The 23,767-nt window shown below is 40.3% G+C and overlaps 1 protein-coding gene across 6 annotated transcripts in view; it reads left to right on the top strand.

Moving 5' to 3' along the window:
• Positions 1–1,659: 1,659 nt before the first annotated feature.
• The window catches only part of REPS2 (RALBP1 associated Eps domain containing 2), a 275,952-nt gene continuing 253,844 nt past the window's right edge, over positions 1,660–23,767 (top strand). For 5 of the 6 annotated variants that reach the window (XM_043995040.1, XM_043995037.1, XM_043995035.1 and 2 more), the window contains exon 1: positions 1,690–2,400. In XM_043995040.1, the coding sequence (XP_043850975.1) occupies positions 2,011–2,400 (390 nt within the window). In that variant the 5' untranslated portion in view covers positions 1,690–2,010. Of the gene's footprint in view, positions 2,401–23,767 lie in introns of all 6 variants that reach the window. The other variant, XM_043995038.1, reaches the window with a different exon arrangement.

Here is a 23,767-nt window from a genome sequence, read left to right as displayed (position 1 = left end):
AGGAGGCATCAATGGGTCAAAATCTCTATTGTTAGAATAAATAACCAAATCATTGAGAATATAGATCCATTTGGAGTGTTAGGAAAAAGAGTCTACCACTGAAGGGACCTTAGAGGAGGTGGAGTCTAGCTCCTTCATAGGTGTCATCTCTTCACCAGGAGTGCCTAAGGGGGGACAACTACGTGGTGCAGTAGAGAAAACACAGGCCCTGGATTCAGGAGTACCTGAGTTCAAATGGGACCTCAGACACTTGACACTTACTGGTTTTGACCCTGGCCAAGTCACTTAACCCTCATTGCCCTGCCAAAAAAAAAGGAGTGCCTAGGAAACCAAGGATCATAGAGGTCAAGTTGATTTGCCCAAGATTAAACAGCTAATACATGTCTGAGGCAGGATTTAAACTAAGACCTTCAAATCTATCCCCCATCCGCAAGTATTCCCTGCTAGCCAATTTTGATAAGCCCCACCTCTTTTTTGTATACCAGTTTTTATTTTTAAACAAAAGTGGTTCCTTCTTTTCTTTAAAAAAAAAATTAGAACAGCATTTACACAGGGTTGTTGTGAGGGTTGTATGCTCCCTCCTGAAAATGTTTTGTAAAGTATAAAGTCTTATGCTGGGTAAGGTAGGGAGACAGCACAATGAAAAGGACACTGGATTAGTGGTTTAGCCCTAATTTTGTCACCAATCTGGTTGAATAGCCCGGGGAAATAATTTAACATCTTTAGACTTTAGTATCCATAAAATCAGGGCTTTTGGCTGGATGATCTCTATTATCCCAGAGAGCTTTCTAATTCTATGAGTTGAGTCACTGTGATATAGTATTCCTGTCAATGGCCAGCTCAGTCCTGTACCTTAACACACGCACACACATTTCTGTTCTGTCTTTGAAAACGGGGCTTTACCCTTGTCTGCATTCTTCATGTTATGAGGGACAAATTTATAAAAAGACTATGTTCCCCCTCTGGGTACTGAAATGGAACTATAAAAATAGGAGGGTTTATATTTTGTTCTACATAATAATATATAATCCCATCTGTGGGAAGGAGGGCCCTGGGGATAAACATCTGTGTTGAGGCTGAGGAAATCCGTGAAGGGCACCTGCTAAAATTGCCCCAAGTGGGGAGGGATATACCTTTCCCAAACCCTGCAGGGGCTAGACTATAGTTCCGTAGGTAACTGCATCTTCTCTCCTTTCCAGAGAGGCGTGGAATATACCTCTCTCCCAATCTGGGTGTGTGGGGATGGGGTGGGGGTGGGGGGAGATGAACTTAATTATAACATCTTCTCCATCTCCCCCCTCTCCATCGCCCTCCCCAGCACCCCCCCCCCGCCCAACATCCTCAATAGGCGTGCGTCGGTGTGTTGGGAAAGAAGAGAAGGGCCAGCAGGTGGAACACGGGACAAGGCATAGGGGTGGTGGTCACCTAGGGGAGAACACTAGTGGGCGATCAGGGCAGGGGCTGGGCGTACTGAGCGCAGCGTGGAAGCCGGAGGCGGGGAGGAGGGTCTGAGTGTGTGCGTGTGTGCATATGGGTGAGTGTGGGAGTGTGGGGCTGTTAGTGGTCGCGGGCCCGGGGATCCCCGGCCTCTGATTGGCTAAAATGGCGCCTCTCTCTGTTTCCATGTGGTAGGAGCTGCCGCGGCACAACATTAAAGGAAGGGAAAGGGGGAGAGGGGGAGGGGTTGTGAGCCAGCTTGAAGGAGGAGGAGGAGGAGGAGGAGGAGGAGAAGGAGACCCAGGGAACGCGGGCCCCGGGCGATCTGCTGCTGGCAGAGTTAGGGTAAACACTGCAGAGGGGCTGAGGGGGAGAGAGGCCGGGGTGGGAGGCGCGGGCGCTGCTGCTGCTGCCTGCGCTGCTGCTGCTGCCTCCGCTGCTGTTGCTGCTGCTGCTGCTGCACCAGCCCTTCCGCCTGCAAAGTCCAGCTGCTGCAGCTGTCCCCGGGATCCCCGCCTCCCCGCGCGTTTCCTTTCCTTGGCCGAGTTCCCTTTCCCTGCTCACGGGCGGCCCATGGAGCCGGGACCTGCGGCGGCCGTAGGGACGGCGGGGGCCGTCGGGGCAGCGGCTAACGCCAGCGCCCCGGCTGCAGCTGCGGCTGCGGCTGCGGGAGCCCTGTCGTCGGGGGCCAGCGTGGGCTACTGCCCGGTGCCCCTGCCCCTCAGTGACAGCGAGCAGCAGTGTTACTCCGAGCTCTTCGCGCGCTGTTGCTGCGCCTCCGCCACCACCTCCGCCACCACCTCCTCCACCTCCTCTTCCTCCTCCTCCTCCTCCGGACACACTCAGCCGCCCCCCGAGGTGGGCAGGGGAGCCCCTCTCCCCGGACCTACAGCCACCGCAGGGGCCAACCAAGTGGGAGATCTGTTCAGGGCATCGCAGCTGCCCGCCGAGACCCTGCACCAGGTGGGTGAGCGAGCGCCTCTGCTGCTTGCTTCGGGGGCCGGCTGGCTGGAGGAGACCGGGGTTGGGCAGATGTGGGTGCTGGGAGGGAAGGGGGGACAGGGCACGGACCCGCCGTGGATAGGACTGGCACTTGACAGCGGGAGGTTGCCTGGACGCTGACCCTCTTCCTCTCCAGGGCGGAGGGATTGGGGTTTTTGCTGCTCTTGCCCACGCAGATTCTCCCCAAAGTGCCGTTGCCCACTCCCTAGCCCTCCACCGCTGTGGAGAGGTTTTCGATATTCCTCTCTCTCTCCTTCCCCCAAACCTTTTTTGGGAATTTCTTAGTCTTTACCTTAAGGACGGAAAGTTTGTTGGGTTGTGGGGGCGGCGGTGCCTGTTTGTGTTTTTGTTTGCCTTTGACGGTTTTCTTCGGACTCAATCCCTCCCTCTTCTATTATCTCTTCCCTCCCTCCCGTCGCTTCCCCCGCCCCCTCTCCCCTTTATCCTAATGAACTTGGAAGACGAATTCAGAGTGGGTGAGAAGGGGGTGAATATTAACCTGCTGAGAAGCAGTGCGGGAGAGCATGGGGAGATTGTGAACTTGGAGAGGAAAGAAGGGGTGTGTGTCTATTTGTTTGTACTGCAGTGTACATCAGACTTCCTCTATCTGTTTCTTGAGCATTGTTACTCCTGAAAGAAAACCTTTAGAGTGACTTTTCTTGAAGGGATTTAGATACAAACTGTACAGAATTTTCTAAATTAAACCCAAACTTTTTGGGGGGTTAAATTAAGTTAGTTGGAGGAAGATAGGGGAGACAAGGTGTCGACTGATGGTAAGGTTTATGTTGTCTGAATTCTTGTTCCCACTTGGACACTCAAGACTTTAAAGGGATTGAAGTCTTCAGGAACATATGCTCCGCCTCTTTTTCTGGTTAGACCTAGTTAAAGACAGATTGAAAGAATCCAAAGGCTTGATTTAAAGAATGGAATAAAAGCGGTTCTGCCACCATGGCTTGTTTGTTTGCTTGGGTTTTTTTGTTTTTTTTTTTTCTTCTTCTGATTTTCTTGTTCAGATGAAATAGTGCTATTTGAGCTCTGGATGTTTTGCTGCTGGCCACATTTAGTAATGTAGTATCATTTTTAGCTTCCAGCTGTGAACTTGAGAAGGGTCTCTGACGTAAACATTGAATTTCAAAATTTCTAACATTAATTTGACTTTCATATATTCAGAATACTAAAATGAGTAGTGTCATAGACAATTTAATTTGCAATTCCGGTAACAAGGCAGATAATATCATGCAGATAAAGAATCTTTCTCTTTTAAAAGTTTGTAGCTATGTATTGCACAGTTTTGTCATTTATGCACCCGTATTTATCCAGTCTTCATTTAGCCAGAGTCCCTTTTTTCCCCCATCTGTAGAATTCAGGATTGTTTTCATTTTTCAAAAATTATTATATTAGTGATATTGGAGGTATTTTGCACCTTTGCTCTGAGTTCAAATATAACTTCTTACAATACTAGCTGTGTGACTCTGGGCAAGTAACTTAACCTTTGCCTCAGTTACCTCATCCGTAAAATGGGGATAATAATAACATCTACCTCCAGGGTGGTTGTGAAGATCAAATGAAATAATATTTGTAACATGGTTAGTACAGTGCCTAGCACATAGTAAGCACTGTATAAATACTAACTATGATGATGCTAATGCTGTTGATAAGTCTGTGATTGAGATGCACTGATGGATAGTAATTAATGTTCTGGAGTCCAGGAAGATCTGGGTTCAAATTTTGCCTTAGACATTTACTAGCTGTGGGATCCCAGGCAAAGCTCTTAACTTGTTTGCCTCAGTTTCCTCATCTGTAAAATGGGGATAATAATAGCTCCTACTTCCCAGGATTTTTGTGAGGAACAAAAGAGATAATTATTTTTGTTTTGTTTTTTTTGTGAGGCAGTTGGGGTTAAGTGACTTGCCCAGGGTCACACAGCCAGTAAGTGTTAAGTGTCTGAGGCTGGATTTGAACTCAGGTCCTCCTGACTCCAGGGCCAGTGCTCTATCCACTTCGCCACCTAGCTGCCCCCAAAGAGATAATTATTGTAAAGCACATACTGCAGTAAACATGCAGTAAGCACTCTATGAATGTTAGCTGTTACTACTACTACTACCACCACCACTACTTACTACTACTATCACCACCACCACTCCAAAATTAGCATTCTTGTTGTTGCACTAACTAGGCTAAGAAATACACACTTCTTAGTCTCCTTTTCCTATTGGTCTTAGGTAAAACATTTTACAGGTAAGGTATGTCACCTGAAATAAAGTGACAACTCGCCTCACTTAATTAAGTTATATGGATTCAAAGAGTAGTTTTAGAAAATCACTTTGAGCCCATCGTGGGAAAGCTACTTTCTAAACACAGATCTTTATTATTAAATAAGGTTGTAAAAATGCTTAACCAACCTTTATTAAATCAGCTTGATAACACCCACAGGAAGCTGAGAGATAAAATACTCCACCAACTTTTCAGTTAATGGGCAAGAAATGACAGGACCAAACAAAGTAGGCCATACAATAAGTCAGTGACAAAGTTGGGAACGACATATGTTATGGTGTCAAGAAATTCATGATGTGATGGGTGGAGGTGGGAGTCGGGGAGGAAATGTTAAATTTCACTTGTCAATGTTTTCCTTCCTAAGACAGGGGGACTTTAAGGATGTCAGTGTCAAAGTTTAGAATCTAATATCCCTGCCAAAGTGTGTGGGTAAAAAGAACCCAGAGCACTTCCTGTATGAGTGGGTAAAGTCCAATTTCTTGATGACTAGAAGAAATCCATTTAGAAGAGATCTCTTGACCTCTCTCAGATGTTAGTTCATGGGGTCATCTCTAAGTAGATGCAGCCTGCAACACATATTTCTGTGTAGCATATATCTGTCCATATCTTCCACCTTTTCTTTTTTGTTTTTGTTTATAATAAAGGTGAAGTTAGATGAAAATGAAGATCAAAAGCAGTCATTTTGGGGCAGCTAGGTGGTGAAGTGGATAAAAACACTGGCCCTGGATTCAGGAGGACGTGAATTCAAATCTGGCCTCAGACATTTGACACTAGCTGTGTGACCCTAGGCAAGCCACTTAACTCTCATTGCCCTGCAAAAAAAAAAGGAGTCATTTAAAAAAACACCAACTGGAAGTCACTTCCATTTCCCCTTACTGTTGCTTGGTCTATGGTATGGATTGTATGTGGTATGGATGTTTTGTTATGGTAAAAACCTTTGGGGTGGGTGTCAGGATCCTAGTCACCCTAATAAGTGAATGAGACATTCTTAATTCTTAACCTTTTTTCCCCATCAAACAGAAACCAATAAAGCAGAATTAAGTGGAGGAACAGGTATGACTACTCAAAGCTGGAAGGCCTTAAACTTCTCAGGCTGTTTCTATGGCAACAGCCACTTGCCCCCTCCCCCCCTTAATCAGAATACAATTAAGATTAACATAATGTTCTGGAGCTTTACCTGGAGAAAGTATTCATAGTACAATATACTTTCTTCCCTCTTCAAAATTGTATCTTGAAGTAAAAATAGACCATATGCCTGTTACTTTATATAATAAGCATATCCCTAAAAGTTATGTCTAAATAAATTATAATTTAGTTGCCTTAGGGGAACTCTCATTTCAAAGAGACTCTTTAGTTAATATCTTTTAAAATAAAGTAATACTTGGAAAATGAATAATCACTCATTTTGTTTTAAAGGTCAGGGTTTCTTTTTTCTTTTATTTCTTTTTTTTTTTTGCAGACAAACCTGGACTTGAAAAAAAAGGAAAATGAAATAATTTAAAACCAGAAAGATAAAATAGGAAGACCTGAGAAATATTTATAAGGAGGATTTGCATTTTAACATTTTGAGATAACAAAAATACTGGTTAGAATTGCTTGACATTGGTTGAGACCTGAAGAAAGACAGCAAAGTTTCTGGTTTTTTGTTTTTTTTTTTTGAAGGGAAGGCAGGAGGAAAGATGCTCAAAATGGAAGCAGCAGACAGTGTTAGTAGAAAGACTTAGAAAAGAAAAGAAAGGAAAGCTGTTACCAGACTAAGAAGTATCTGGGATATATAGATAGCCTGCCTCACCTCATTGAGCCCTTGACAATTCTTTAATACAAGAGGCCCTATCCTTGCCTTTCTGTCAAGGACTCCTTTTTACCCTGTTCCCAGCATCAGCCTACAGAAGCAGTACCTGTGGCTTGGGAAGGTAGACAATGTGTATTTGAAACTATCCTCCCCCTAATTTGCTTCGAACATATGGTATGGAGGCAGCTAGGTGGTGCAGTGGATAGAGCACGGGCCCTGGATTCAGGAGGACCTGAGTTCAAATGCGGCCTCGGACACTTAACTAGCAGTGTGACCCTGGGCAAGCCACTTAACCCCAAATGCCCCGCAAAAACAAACAAACAAACAAAAAGAACATATGGTACTTGTTTGCTTAGAATTGTATTTTTCACATGGTGACCGAGTTTTGCCCATTAGTTAGGTGCCCAGGAGAGCCCCTCAAGAAATCTGCCGTGGCTCCAAAACTGTGATCTTGGACATATCATTTAATTGAAGTGGATAGAGTGTTGAGCCTGATGGAAGACTCATTTTCTTGAGTTCAAAATCGCCTCAGACACCAGCTGTATGACCCTGGGCAAGTCATTTAACCCTGTTTACTTCAGTTTCCTCATCTATAAAAATGATCTGGAGAAGGAAATGGCAAACCACTCCAATATCTTTGCCAAGAAAACCCCAATTTTAATGAATATTAATCAGCTTCAGTTTCCACATTTTGTGAAATGAGAATAATTTTGCATTATTTACCTCACCTCCACATGGGGTGGTTGGTCCCTCGTTGAGACATTTGGTCTTGTACTACAGACCTCAAAAGTATTTGTATACATAATGCCATAAACTAATTGCAGCTTAAATACCAACAGCCATCTCAGGCAGTGATAAGGCCGAGAAATTCGACTTAAACCCCAATAAGACCTTTCAAATGAAATCAATATGAGCTTTGATACTTGGTGCAAAGGTGAACATGGATGGATGAAGACTGAGATAAATAGCTTGGAAAACATAGTTCCAGGAGTAAGGAATGAAAAATGCCAGAGCAGAGACTCTTTACATTTTTGTGTGTGTCATGGACCCCTTGGGAAGTTTGGTAAGTCTGGGAACCCCTTCTCAGAATAATGCTTTTAAATGCATCAGATAAATATGTAGTATTAAAAAGGAATCTAATCTATTGAAACTGTTATCAGAATATTAAAGAAAACAAAGTTCATGGACCTCCAGGTAAAGATTGTGTAGACTACACAGAAGCCTGATACACATACATAACATGAACATATAAACATACACAAAACATATACATAGTATATGTGTATGTCTATATTTTCAGAAAAGAATTGGAAGGTGTTGGACATTGAGAGGACCAAATAATATCGCAGAGTTAAGTTGATTGGATTTTGATAGAAGACAGCATGTTACTGACATGAGAGTAATCCTGAATCACCTGAATGTATACAGTCAGATCCCTAAATTATAGAGCAAAGATCAAAACTGATACAAAGCTAGAAGGTTTAAACATGAAAATTGGAATGGTGGGCAATTAAACAACTTCAACTGATTTAGTTGGAGAAATGAGTGAAGAAAAGAACATTGATACTAATTATAACAATTTCTTATAGAAATTTAATAGATGTGAACAAGATGCCATGAAGAAAATAATAATAATAGCTAGTAATTTATATATTGCTTTAAGGTTTAGAAAGTACTTTACAACTATTATTTCCATTTTATCGTCATAAAAATTCTGGGACGTAGATGCCCATTAATATCCTCATTTTACAGAAGGGGAAACCGAGGCAGACAAAGATTAAGTGATTTGCCCCAGGGTCACAAGGTTAGTAAGTTTCTGAGGTAGAGTTTGAATTAAATGCCTTCTTAACTCTAGGTCCAGGGCAATCTGGGGATGAAGTGGATAGTGTTGAGCCTGACAGAAGGCTCATTTTCTTGAGTTCAAAATCACTCAGAATCAGCTGTATGACCCTGGGCAAGTCATTTAACCCTGTTTATCTCACATTTACTCATCATGTTAAAAATGATGTGAAGAAGGAAATGGCAAACCACTCCAATATCTTTGCCTTAGAAATCCCCAAATTTGGCAATTTGTCTAGGTTGAACGAAAGAACAAAAGAGCCTAAAAACCCCAACTATATCAGCAAATGCCTTACTTCCTCACCAAGAGAATGGGAATGGCAGCCAATGGGTTCCTGATAGGTGAATGGTTGTGAATGGGCCTCTGTATCAGGCTGGATGTCCCAGCTGTGCTTTTCTTTAATTCCTGGCCATCTTTTGACTAGCACCTTGCTCTCTTCCAAGGATACTCGGTGTACCTTCAACTACTTCTCCTCCCTTTTGCAGTTCTAGAAACATGATCAGAATTAATACTGCCATTAGTCTTTTCTCTCCTATGGCTCCATTCATCAGCCTTCTCTCTTTTCAAACTACCCTTTCTTGATCACCTCTCCTCTATCTGTATTGTATCCCCCATCCAAAGGGTGAAGTGAATAGAGCACCAGACTTGGAATCAGACACTTACTAGCTGTGTGACCCTGGGCAAGTCACTTAACCTTGTTTGCCTCAGTTACCTCATCTATAAAATGAGTTGCAAAAGGAAACGGTAAACCACTCTTTAAAAAAACAAAAAACAAAACAAAAAAAACTACTCTAGTATCCTTGCCAAGAAAACCTCAAATGGGGTCATGAAGAGTCAGACATGACTGAAAATGAGTGAACATTTGGGTAATCCAAAGTGCAAGGTTTTGAAGTGGGTGTAAAGAGGATGATACATATTAAAAACCAGGAAGTTTGTGGAAGAAGCTATATGTAACATCAGTATTGAACTCAAGTAGAAATAGGGCCACTTATCCATACATAAGAACTTCTGTAGGCTACATAATGACTCAGTTTTAAAATTTAAGTTATCTATGTTTTATTGTATTTTTATTTATTTTGTTAATATATCCCAATACAGTTGGTTTTTTTGGGGTGGGGTAATGAGGGTCAAGTGACTTGCCCAGGGTCACACAGCTAGTAAGTGTCAAGTGTCTGAGGCCATATTTGAACTCAGGACATCCTGAATCCAGGGCCGGCACTTTATTCACTGCACCACCTAGCTGACCCCCAATTACATTTTAATCTGGTTCAGGCTGCACTGGACAGGCTTGGTGCTATGAGGGATATGGGCTGCATGTTTGATGTTTCTGAGGTAAATGATGTTTTCAAAGAAAACTGTGATTAAAAAAGATGGTGGACAGAAGAAGGTATAACTGATAGAGAACACAGTTTTTTCACTTGTGAGAAAATAATTATTAATAATTAATTTCTTGGGGACTCAGAGACCCAGTTTTAGTCCCTTTCTCTCCCCCACCCCCCCGTCAGAGAGTCTTTACTGGAATCTCTAGTTTGGGGCCAGCCCTAGGGTACAATAGGAATGGAGATAGATTCTTTTGTCTACCTGTGTGAAGGACTGATAGGATTAAACCACACCTAGATAATGGACTTGAGCACTTTCCTCTTATGTCACCGGTGGAGCTCATTTTCATTTGGACCACCCTCAAAGTCACGACAACCAATGGAATTGAATGATGCTAACCAATTAGCTTTGATCAATGTATAATAACCTGCCTCTATCAAAAGAGGATAAAAAGCTTTGACCACTCAAGGGTTGCCATTTTAGCTCTGTCTTGACCCTTGTCTTTGAATGCGGTTTCTTCCTGTTTCTTGGTGAGTATGTGGTCTGAAAGCCTGAGGCTATGAGGAAGTTAGGGAAACACAGGGTGGATACTTTATTAATATATAACATTAATTAATAATAATCACTGCCAAAATGGGTGAAATAGCCATTAATTTATAAGTAGCAATAATTTTAGAAAATACAGTAGCCACAATTAATTTGAAAACACACACTGTCATCCTCATGATGTAGGAGAACATGAGGGAGGATTCCTTGCGATGAACTTTTTAGAGGACATGGACAAAGGCAATATGGGATGGGCAGGTACGGGTGGGCATGCTATCAGTATATTGGAAGGAATTCCATGTCAATGAAGTATCTTTTCTCACAGGGTTGTTTATTTATTTTTTTTTTTTTGAGAAAAGTGTTTTGCAAGACTTATTATGCCATAGACATAAGTATTATTACTTCCTGGAAAGTAGTAAGAAGATGAGTCCCCTTCTCTTATTGCTTGTTTTCATAATTGTTTACCTTAGCTTCCTCTACTTCTCTGTTGCTTATTTCAGTTGACTGAACATGAGCACCCAAGGAGAGGGAAGAGTCAGCCAGAATGCCCAGGAGGACTTGGGTCTACTCCAGTTCAATCTCTGTAACATCTCTTGTGTATTTCTATGCCTTTTCACACCTTCGGAGGCCACTCTAGTTTGGAGATATCATCATCTCTTGTTTGGGCTATTATCATCATAGCTAGCCTCTTGTCTGGTCTTCCTGTCTCTAGTATCGCATCTTCAGGCTGCCCTTCTGAATTTTCTAAAATCTCACTGATTTCAGCATTCCTCTTTCTAGTCTGCTTTCTATTTACAACAAAATGAAGTATGAATACCTTATGCTGAACACTCAATGCTCTCCACAATTTCATTTCCACTTGCACTATTCCCTTTCCTATACTTTATATTTAGGCAAAACTAGACTCACCATTCCTCATTTTTGTCTTCCCTTTTCCATCCTTTTCCTGGAATGGAATGCTTCCTGGGTCATCTCATATCTTCTATGTGAAATCTCTCTTTGGAAGAATTAACTCAGTTGCCTTCTCTTTCATGAAACTTTTTCTCAGATCACATTATATTTGTATCTCTTCTTTCCCTGTGGCACATTTTATTTTTATTTTTATTATTTTTTGCTTGAGTATGAACCTTTTTTATTGGCCTATTACAGTACCCCTTAGGCAGTTACTGTATATTATTTCATCATTTTCTCCCCAGTACCATAGAGAGACAATATGGCATGTGTGTGTAAGACTATGTTTTTCAGGTACATTATTGGTTTCACAGGCCATTCGCTCGTTGGGGGCTAGTCTGGGGATATAGCCATCCAGTGATAGATAGCATTTGTTGTTCATTTGTGTCTGAGTCTTTGTGACTGCACCGACCACAGCACACCAGGCCCTTCTATCCCCCACTATCTCTCTCTCTTTTTTTTTTTAATGCAGGGCAATGAGGGTTAAGTGACTTGCCCAGGGTCACACAGCTAGTAAGTGCCATGTTTGAGGTCAGATTTGAACTCAGGTCCTCCTGACTCCAGGGCTGGTGCTCTAACCACTGTGCAACCTAGCTGCACCCCCCCCCACCCCCCCAACTATCTCTTGAAGTCTGTCTAAGCTCATGTTCATTGTTTATGTAACACAATCCATCTCGTCCTCTGCCATCCCCTTTTCCTTTTGCCTTCAATCTTTCCCACTATTAGGAGCTTTTCCAATGAATCCCATTTTCTTATTATGTGGACAAAGTAGCTTCAATTCATTTCTTTAACTACTGACTAATTTGATCTCCCTGTTGGCCAAGGCACTCTCCAAAGTCTTTTCCAGCCGCACAATTTGAAAGAATCAATTCTGTGGCCGTTCAGTTTTCCTTATAGTCCAGTTCTCACAGCCATACGTTGCTACTGGAAAAACCATAGCTTTGACCGTACAGACCTTTGACAGCAAGGTATTATAGCATTACCTCTACAGAGAAAACAGTCCCAGTTCTAGCCAACTGTCTCATATCCAAAAATAAATTGGGAACTGCTTGCATAACTCTGTGTGTGTGTGGCAGAGTCAAGAACACTTTGTAGAGTGCTGGATTATTAAAACACAAGAATTTCATATATTTTTTAAAAATTTATTTTAGAATTATGTTTTTAGCCTCTTCAATTCAAGAAACATTATAAATAAGTACTATGTGCAAGCTGAGAATGTTATAATAGGTAGGTATGGAGAAAAAAATCAACAAATGACCCCAAACTGGTAAACTTTATCCTGATACTGGAACATTAATAAAAAGAACTCATTAAAATCAATCACTGGACAAGCATTTATTATTAAGTAACCACTCTATGCCAGGCTTGATTCTAGACACTGGGGATTTAAGTACAAAGAATGAGATAATCACAAACAAATGAGACAAGAAGCCATGTAAAGCAGTTTCGTTCAGTCATTTTTTTAGTCATTCTTCATTAGCCCCATTTGCAATTTTTTAGGCAAAGATACTGAATGGTTTGCCATTTCCTTCTCTAGATCATTTTCCAGATGAGGAAACTGAGGCAAACCAGGTTTAGTGACTTATCTAGGGTCACACAGCTAGTCAGTGTCTGAGGCCGAATTTGAACTTGGGTCTTCCTGACTTGGTACTCCATTCACTTAGCCACAGTGGTACTGAACTTAAATAGAAATGGTGACCATATGTAAGGATCCCTGCAGGCCACAAACTGACTCACTCTCAAAGAGAATACTTTTTTTTTTAAATGGAAGCAATTTTTTAAACAACTTAAACAAAAAATTTTAAAACAACTTTAAACAACACAAACTTCTTTCTTTTTAGACAGGATCATCCTTGTTCTAGTAGATATGAATTTGGTGCTCATAATATATGGCTGCTATAGATAGGCACCATCCATTTTTTAAAGCTGTGGCTAGCGTTTACAGATAACAAGCCTATTATCTGTCCAACAGAAGGAAATTCACAGTTTATTTGAGTGTTAGCTTAAAAAAAATCCTCCAAACTGTTTCATATTCATGGTTTACCTATTCCCATGAGGATATTTCTAAAGAGAATACATGCTGTTTCTTTTTTTTTTTTGGACTGCTCCATACCTGGTACTACATCATACATCTCTCTGTTTGGGAAACAGTCTGTAGAAGTGTCTACCAAAAAAACATATTTCTAAACATAAGGCAGTTTTTCTACCACATATAACATCCCTCATGTTTCTTCATTCCAGTCACACTAGTTTGGAGATTTCATCATCTCTTGTTTGGACTATTATAATAGCTAGCCTCTAACCTGGTCTACCTTTTGCCTGGTAAACTACCTCTTATTAAGATAAGATATAGCAGGCCTTGTGAGAGTTAGGGTGATTAGACAGATTTCAGGGAGAACTGGATGATTGGGATGGTCCAATTCAGCTTTCCGGTTTAGAATTCTAAGTTTGTTTTTAGAGGCTTATTTAGATAGATGCTTTTGTAAGTAGAAGGGTCAGGTAGAAAGCCAGAAAGAGATGGAATTCCACAAAAAGCTAATGTGAGCAAAAACCCCCAAACCTAGGTACTATTTACAGATAAATGGTTGGAAATCAGAAAGTGTAGCCATGTTGTTGTATGTTAGCAGCACCATCAGGCAGTAACTACAGCAATCATATTTGGGAATTTGTGTTAGGAGAATTGGGAAAGTCAGTGGGCAAATTCAAGAAGTAGGAAATCAAAGATGAACAAAAAGAGCAATATACTGTCCTAGTTTCATATTTTTGTGGTGATCTACCTTAGAGAATATGAAGTCTCCTACAGCTTTCTTAAATGTTTCCTTTAATAGGTGTCTTGCACCCTTGGGCTACTCCTTGCTTTTTTTCAACTCTGGCTCACCCACTTCCTCTCCTCTCCCCTCCCCTCCCCATCTACTCCTACTCTATTAAAGGTGAAAGTATCTACTATTTGGAATGGAAATGCTCTTTCTTAACTTAAAACCTTTGTCTTAAAATTGACAGAAAGTCAGTGATTCTTAGAATGCCAAAGGACTATAAAAGTGAGGAAGAGATTGCATTTTTTTTTCTTTTGCAAGGCAATGAGGGTTAAGTGACTTGCCCAGGTCACATAGCTAGTAAATGTCAAGTGTCTGAGGGCGGATTTGAACTCGGGTCTTCCTGAATCCAGGGCTGGTGCTTTATCCATTGCACCACCGAGCTGCCCCTATGGTATATCTTCTTCTTTTTTTTTTTTCCTCAAGGAGGCAATTGGGGTTAAGTGACTTGCCCAGGGTCACACAGCTAGTAAGTGTTAAGTGTCTGAGGCCAGATTTGAACTCAGGTACTCCTGACTCCAGGGCCGGTGCTCTATCCACTGCACCACCTAGCTGCCCCTGGTATATCTTCTTAAATTTGGAGGGGGTTTTGTTAGGAAAAGCCTGAAAAAAACCATTCAGGTTCTCTTGTTTCTCTATCAATCCCCCTGGGTTTCAGTTTCCTTAGCTGTCGAATGAGAAGATTGGATTATTAAGACTTAGCCTGTGGTCTGAACTTTTTTTTTAATAGTGATAACTTTCTGCAATATAATTGATTTCCTTTTTAATCACATGTATTGTATTTTTTTCATTTAAAAACATTATTTTGGGAAGGAGTCCATAGGTTTTCCAGATTGCCAAAGGGTACACAAAAAGTTTGATACACAAAATGATACACAAAAGTTGAGAAGCCCTGGACTTGTTGACTGCTGAGGTCCCTTCTCCCCTCCTACTGGGTCCCAACATGGAGTAGGGCAGCTAAGGTGGTACAGTAGACTGGGTGCTTGGCCTGGAGTCAGAAAGACCTGAGTTCAAATGTGGCCTCAGACATTTGCTAGCTGTATGTCCCTGGGCAAGTCACTTAACCCTGTTTGCCTCAGTTTCCTCATCTGTAAAATGAGATGGAGAAGGAAATAACAAACCACTCCAGTATCTTTGCCAAGAAAACCCCAAATGGAGTCAGATATGACTGAACAACAAACACTACCAACATTGGCTTGCAATGGATTCAGGCCCTCTAAAATTAATATGCAATTCTGCTTTTGCTAAAAAATAAAAAAATACATCCAACCATTTCAAGAAAACATAACCTTGCTGGTCCCAAGGCAACAGATATACAGAGGTTGTCATTCATTGGTACTCAAAGCTTTTCAGTTTTGGTAGGATTTTTTTTTTAAGTAATAAACATTTTATTTATAGTTTTGTATTCTCTCCCTCCCGTCCCCCTTCCCTGAGGTGGTAAGCAATCAGATATAGGTATGCATATACAATTATGTAAAACATTACCATATTAGTTATTTTGTATAAGAAAACTTGAATAAAAGGAAAAAATGAAAGAAAGTGAAAAATAGCATGCTTCAGTCTGTGTTCCATCAATATCAGTTCTTTCTTTGGAAGTGGATAGTAGGCTTCATCATTAGTCCTTTGGGGTTGTCTTGGATCATTGTATTGCTGTGAATAGTCCAGTCATTCACAGTTCTTCATCAAGCAATATTGCTGTCTCTGTGCACAATGTTCTCTTGGTTCTGCTCACTTCACTCTACATCAGTTCATACAAGTCTTTCAGTTTTGGTAGAATCTTACGCCAAATCACCTGTGTGCCTTGATGAAGCATCGGAGGAGGCCTTTTGTGGTAGTGATGAAGTATTGGAGGTGGCTTTTGATGATAGCCTAATGCTACCTATTGCTAGTGAACTGTATAGTTTTATCATCTGATCCTATGTTAATTGCATCACATAATTAGCTCCATTTATAGTTAATAACCTGTCAGAAATATGCTCCTCTCCCCCCCCCCCAGGACATTGAAATTTTCAGATGGCTCAGGGGATCATAGACTTAAAAGCTGAAAGGGTTCTTGGAGACCATCTAATCCTGAGATGGCTAACACACTTCTGGGCAAATACAGACTGTGGGCAACTCTCCCATTGTGACAGAACTAGATCAAAATGTAATTGAGAAATATTAATAAAGATGCATTAGAAAAAAGTGTTAATTTGTGATTTTCTAGGTCAGCGTGTGGCACAAAGATATCCTTATATGAGATTTAGTATCTTCCATTTCTATTTGAGTTTGTCTAATTTAGTCCAACCTACCTCCTTTAACAGATGGGGAAACTGAGACCCACAGAGGTTGAAGGACTTGCCCCATGCATATACTCAATAGAAGCTCTAGGATTTGAACCCAGAATTCTAACTCTAGTAATCTGTTGTTTTTGTTTTTGTTTTTGTTTGTTTGTTTGTTTTGCGGGGCAATGAGGGTTAAGTGACTTGCCCAGGGTCACACAGCTAGTAGTTAAGTGTCAAGTGTCTGAGGCTGGATTTGAACTCAGGTCCTCCTGAATCCAGGGCTTACGCTTTATCCACTGCGCCACCTAGCTGCCCCTCTAGTAATCTTTCCACTGTATCTTGCTACCCCATTTGATATTTAATTCATTTATTATGTTGAAAAACTGACAACAGTTTCTATTATTTATAGTTATTTATATGTATTCAAAATCCTGTTTTGTTGTTGTTCAGTTGAATCTGACTCTTTGTGACCCTGTTTGGGGCTTTCTTGGTAAAGATACTGGAGTGCTCTGCCATTTCTTTCTCCAGCTCATTCTACAGATGAGCAAACTGAGGCTAAGTGATTTGCTCAGAGTCAAGAAGCTAGCTAGTTAAGTATCTGAGGGCATATTTGAATTTAGGTCTTTGTCGTTGTGATTCCGTCGTGTCCAAGTCTTCATGACCCAATTTGGGGTTTTCTTGCAAAGATACGAGGGTGGTTTACCATTTTCTAATCTAGCTCATTTTACAGATGAGGAAACAGGCAAACAGAGTTAATGGTTCATTAGTGTCTGGAGTCAGATTTGAACAAAGATCTTCCCGACTCCAGACTGGACACTCCATCCACTGAGTCACCTAGCTGCCCCTAAAAATCCCGTTTTGGAGACTGTTTTTACCCTTGATATCTTGCATCATTACATGCAAAGCTCTAAAGTGCTTCTTGTGTCCTGAGAGGCTTGGATTGGACTCTTGATACAGATACTAACTGGTATTTTACCATTGTGGGTGTTTTGTGTTCTTCCAGTTTAGCTTTTTCAGCCAACCTGGCAGTGGTGAATCTGTTAAATCTTGTGTCCGGTGTAAGATTCCCTATTGCTGCTGCCTTCTTTTGGCCCAAGTCGCATCCCTTCTGTTCAGTCCTTCTGTGCTCAGGCACATTCTAGAAGGCAGCTTCCGCTTATGTGACACACCTAGCATTTCATCTAGTTCCAAAAGAAAGCTTACTCCCGATAGGACATCTTTATCTGCTACAGTAAACACTGTTTTTGCAGCAGTGACTTACTTTCAATGGTTCATTCTGGGGAGTGGAAGGAAGTTGATGGTTTGGTTTGACTTATTTTTAAACATCACTACGACGACCAATCTCTTTACCTGAGGGATTTTTGTTAGGTTGAAAATATATCCTTGAAAATCTCAGTAGACAGTAGTAATTGGATATATTTTTACAATTTAGAGCTGAGTTCCCAGTTTTTAGAATTTTTTTTTAGCAATTACTGATTTTGAATTCAAAATGTTACCAATTGTATGTCATTTCAACCTTATTTATTCAGTCTTTGGCAGACTGAACTGTTCCCCATGTATTTTTCTAGGTAAATAGCAGTTATTCTTTAATGAACCAGCAATTTAAAAATTTTAACCATTTTCAGTAGTTTAAAATACATTATTTGTTTGTGGCGGTTTTTTTTGTTTTTTAGTGAGGCAATTGGGGTTAAGTGACTTGCCCAAGGTCACACAGCTAGTAAGTGTTACGTGTCTGAGGCTGGGTTTGAACTCAGGTACTCCTAACTCCAGGGCCGGTGCTCTATCCACTGCGCCACCTAGCTGCCCCCTTTAAAATACATTATAAATTTCTTGACTACCTTAAAATTTTTTTAAAATAAATTTTTATTGATATCTTTTGTTTTTAAATCACCTATGTTTTGCTCCATATTTGTAGTCTCCCCACCTCTACAGGAGCAACATATAACTATGCCCTTTGAGTTCTTATATCTCCTTTTTTCTTTGTTTCTTCAGTGTTACCTATTACTACTTCCTGCTGTAAATGAAATCTCCTAATTACTGCTAATAATTTGCTATGAGTTAGGGAATTGGTAAGTACAGTGGTTAAAATTGTGTTTAAATTAAAGTTTTAATAGTTTTTTCTTTTTTTGTCCATTATTTTCTTTTTTCTCAATTACATGTAAAAGTTTTAAACATTAATTTTTTAAAATATTGAGTTCCAAACTCTCCTCCCCCCTCATTGAGAAGGCTTTGATATTGATTATACATATGAAGTCATGCAAAACGTTTCCATGTTGGCCATGTTGCAAAAGAAAACAGGAAAAAATCCCAAGAAAAATAAAAATTTTTTAAAAAGCATGTTTTGATCTGCATTCAGATCCTATCAGTTCTTTCTCTGGAGGTGGATAACATTTTTTGTTATGAGTACTTTGAAATTGTCTCGGATCACTGTATTGCTCAGAATAGCTAAGTCATTCACAGTTGATCATCGTATAATATTGCTGTAATTATATGCCATGTTCTCCTGGTTCTGCTCACTTCACTTTGCATTAGTTCATAAAAGACTTCACAAGTTTTTCTGAAACCATCCTGCTCATCATTTCTTATTGCACAATGTATCCCATCACAGTCATATACTCATTCAACCATTCCCTAATTTATGGACATCTCCTCAATTTCTAATTTGTTGCCATCAGAAAAAGAGCTGCTATAAATATTTTTGTACATGTGGGTCTTTTCCCAAGAATAAATAGGTTTTAAATGAGGGTTCAAAGAGTTCTTTTGTGAATAAAATACCTGAAATTTAGTTCATATATATATATATATTTTGGGGGGGGGGAGGCAATTGGGGTTAAGTGACTTGCCCAGGGTCACACAGCTAGTCAAGTGTCTGAGGCTGGATTTGAACTCAGGTCCTCCTGAATCCAGGGCCAGTGCTTTATCCACTTTGCCACCTAGCTGCCCCCTTGATATATATTTTTGCTGTTCAGAGGCTCTTTTTGCTTTTGGGCTCTGAATTGTGCTATATAGTGGAAACTTATGAATACTTCTCATGTCCATTCCCACTAACAACATCCTGGTAGTAGTCCTCTCTATATAATCTATTGCAATAGCTTCTTAATTGGTCTTCTTGCTTCTTTCCTCTGTTACCTCCAATCTTTCATTAATAGAGCTTTTAGACATCTCCCATTTGCATAGATTTGGTCATAGTATTCTGGCTCAAATCTCTTCCATGGCTCCCTATTGAGTACCACATAAAGTTCAAACTCTTTAACCTGGCATTCAAGGCCCTTACATTTCTAGGTGTATCTCATACTACTCTTGTCCATTTACTCATGCACAAGGCCAAAATGGACGGCTCACGATCCCTGCCTTTGCATTCATGTTCCAGGTATAGGGATACCTGCAGTACTCCCCTCCCTTCATTACCCTATTTATCTGTTGAATTCCTATTCTTTAAATTCCAACTCAAATTCCCCTTCCTCTAGGAAATGTTTCCTAATTTGAACAATTTGCTTGGATTTATCTTGTACACTTAGGTATTATTTAGTATCATATCTGTCTGTTTGTTTCTCTTAGCCTCCTACTAGGATGTAAGTTCCATAAAAGCAGGGTCTTAAGTAATGTGTGTATCTCTTTGAGTTCTTACCTTAATGATCTATACCAGAGATGTCAAATACCAGGTTTGTTCCACTCCCTGAGTCCTACAAGAATCAGATTAAAATGTAATTGGGAGGGGCAGCTAGGTGGCTCAGAGTACCAGCCCTGGATTCAGGAGGACCTGAGTTCAAATTTGGCCTCAGACACTTAACACTTACTAGCTGTGTGACCCTGGGCAAGTCACTTAGCCCCAATTGCCTTACCAAAAAAACCCCCCAAAAATGTAATTGGGAAATATTTAACAAAATAAATAAAAATACAATAAAACACAGATAAATTCAGGGTGTGGTTTTCTAAGTCAATAGGGACTGATAGGAATCTCCACATATGGGCCCTTTTCTATTTAAGTTTGATACCCCTGCTCTATATGTAGTAAGTACTTATATGAAGAGTTAACAAAATTAAGTTCTATCATAATTCCAGCAGGGCATAGTGTGACTGCTGATGTCCTTGCTTCTATTTTTTCCTGTCTTTTCCAGTCTATTAGTTTCCCTGACAGGTACAGATTTTGGGAATCCCTGTGATTAGGTTTGAGGGTCAGTGTTTTGTTTCGGGTTTTTTTTTGGTGAGGCAATTGGGGTTAAATGACTTGCCCAGGGTCACACAGTTAGTAAGTGTCAAGGGTCTGTGACTGGATTTGAATTCAGGTTCTCCTAACTCCAGGACTGGTGCTCTATCTACGGCGCCACCTGGCTGCCCCTAGAAGAATTATTCTAAAGAATGGGATTCATATAAGAGGTACTATATAGCTGTGTGTACAAGGATATTCAGTGATTTCTATAGATGGTAAAACATGGCTCCTAAGGGAGTGTCTATGTTCTGGGGATCATAGAGATTATCTAGTTTAATACCTTCATTTTACAGATGAAGAAATTGATGCCTGTATAGGTAAAGTGGTTTACCCAAAGTAAAAAAGATAGAGTACCAGCCCTGGATTCAGGAGGACCCGAGTTCAAATCCAACCTCAGACCCTTGACACTTACTAGCTGTGTGGCCCTGGGCAAGTCACTTAACCCAATTGCCTCACCCCCCCCCCAAATAGAGCCATTATTTAAATCCTAATGTAGTAGAGTTTTTGTTGTTGTTGTTGTTGTTGTTTTTTAGTGAGGCAACTGGGGTTAAGTGACTTGCTCAGGGTCACACAGCTAGTAAGTGTTAAGTGTCTGAGGCCAGATTTGAACTCAGGTACTCCTGACTCCAGGGCCGTTGCTCTATCCATTGCGCCACCTCGCTGCCCCCTGCCTTTATGGGTTACTTCATGAATAGCTTATGTGAATGGCAGGTGTGTGAGCCAATAACCATACAAAACTCCCACTTAAAGTAACAAGACCTGTTATTTGCCTTGTTACCTTATTCATTCTCAGCCTGACTTCAGTTATTGTTGGGGGATTTATTCTGATGTTTCCTCATTACTAAAATTATAACATCTTTTATCAGTTAATTAGTTCTGAGCCTCCACTCAGTTTATTAAATACAATTTATTAAATAAATGGGGGAAACCTTTTCTTATATACTTTTGTTCATCCTTCTCCATATATCAAACCTGCCTCCTACGCTTAAGTAAACATAAAGGTTATTGGCTATAAAATTTGTTAATGGTATAACAAATAATCAAAGAGAGATATAATTATTTACAGTGTATCAGCTATGATAAAGATTAGAGCCACAGTCATCTCTAACCATCACTGCTCCTAGTGATTTTTCCTCCGTTCTATCTAGCAACATAATTCCACCATCTCTGGATGCCAATTTAAAATTTCTCAACAACTGCCTTTATGTTTCTTTTTCTTTTCTTTTCTTTTTTTTGCAGGGCAATGAGGGTTAAGTGACTTGCCCAGGGTCACACAGCTAGTTAAGTGTCAAGTATCTGAGGCCGGATTTGAACTGAGGTGCTTTATCCACTGTGCCACCTAGATACCCCCTGCCTTTATGTTTCTTGACAAGATAAGGGTTAAAACAGTTCTCTGGGGGCGGCTAGGTGGCGCAGTGGATTAAGCCGGCCCTGGATTCAGGAGTACCTGAGTTCAAATCCGGCCTCAGACACTTGACACTTACTGGCTGTGTGACCCTGGGCAAGTCAACCCCCATTGCCCCGCAAAAAACAAAAACAAAAACAAAAACAAAAAACAAAAAACAAACAAAACAGTTCTCTGAACAAAGTTCTCATAGTCCTTTCAGTCTCTTTCCAGCCACTATGGTTAACTTTGCACAATCAGAGTTAAACTCTTGATTTTCTCACAGATATTTCATTGATGACATTTAAACTATAACTTACCATGATTCCATTACCACTTAAAATATAGAGGTATTATTAACAGTAGTTACAAATCCATAGTCTATTGCACATGTATAACCCATATCTGGTTTCTTGCTACCTCAAGGAGGGGAGAGGGTAGGGAAGGGAGGAAATGAGAGAGGGATAGAATTTGGAACTCAAAACTCTAAATAAATAAATAAATAAACAAACAAACAAACAAATAGATAGATAGATAAATAAATAAATAGGACAAATCCATAGTCTAGAGAAGCTGTTAAATTAGTATATACACTAATATATAACTAATTCTAAATCCAGGGCTGCTTTCCAATTTTTTCCTAAATCTAAGTTGTTTCCAAACTTTTCAAACCATCAGGATTGTTTTTTGCCTTATAATTCTTTTTTGGGGGGGTGGGAGTGGGGCAATGAGGGTTAAGGTGACTTGCCTAGGGTCACACAGCTAGTAAGTGTCAAGTGTCTTAGGTCGGATTTGAACTCAGGTTCTCTTGAATCCAGGGCTGGTGCTTTATCCACTGCACCACCTAGCCACCCCCTTGCCTTATAATTCTATAGAATGTTGATGCCCTTTTGTTCATAAACAGTATTTAGTTCTTTAAAACGTATATGTCATGGTTCATGATTTTCTTTGATTTGGAAATAGCACACACATAAACAGAGGTATATGTATGTGTGAATATATATACATATATATACATATATATAATGTGTGTAGTATATGCATATGTTATATGCATTTATTACATATACAGATATGTGTTACATATGTTGGTGGGCAGTTAGGTGAAGCAGTGGATAGAGTGGACCCTAGAGTCAGGAAGACTCAGTGTCCTGAGTTCAAATTTGACCTCAGACATTTACTAGCGATGTGACCCTGGGCAAATCACTTATTTGCTTCAGTTTCCTCATCTGTAAAATGAGCTGGACATGGAAATGACAAACCACTCCAGGTTTTTTGCTAAGAAATCCCCAAATGGGGTCACGAAGAGTCAGACATGATTGAAACAACAACACATATATTGATATACATATATTACATATGTCTATGTTACAAATAAACACACACATATACATGTACCATAGAAACCAAATTAAACAGATGGTGTGGGTTTTTAATTAGAACTTTACTTTGATTCCTCTTTGTGAAAACAATATGGAAAAAATAACCATATTTCTTTTTTTCCTTTTCTATGCCATATGGGTTAATGTATATGATTTGACATACAGTAGTTTGTCTCATTGTCAGCAGTGTATTAAAGTGAATAAAAAACTAGCCTTGAATCCAAGTCTTCCTGATTCCAAGTCCTATCTCTGTCAGTTAGGTGGCAGGTAGGTGACTCAGTGGCTAGAGCTCTGGGCCCAGGGTTAGGAAGACTTGAGTTCAAATTGCAGGGGCCTAGGCAAGTCACCGAATATCTGTTTACCTTCATTTCCTTATCTATAAAGTGGGCATAATAATAGCACCTACCTCCCATAGTTGTGAGGATCAGATGAGATATTTGTAAAGCACTTAGCACAGTGCTTGCCACATAATAAGTGCTATATAAATATTTGCTATTGTCATCATTACTATTACTGCTGCTGCTGCCACTACTACTACTACTACTACTACTA

Source organism: Dromiciops gliroides, chromosome 3 (genome assembly GCF_019393635.1).
Source record: "Dromiciops gliroides isolate mDroGli1 chromosome 3, mDroGli1.pri, whole genome shotgun sequence".
In the NCBI taxonomy this organism is placed as follows: domain Eukaryota; kingdom Metazoa; phylum Chordata; class Mammalia; order Microbiotheria; family Microbiotheriidae; genus Dromiciops; species Dromiciops gliroides.
This window is presented reverse-complemented; position numbering and strand designations above follow the sequence as displayed.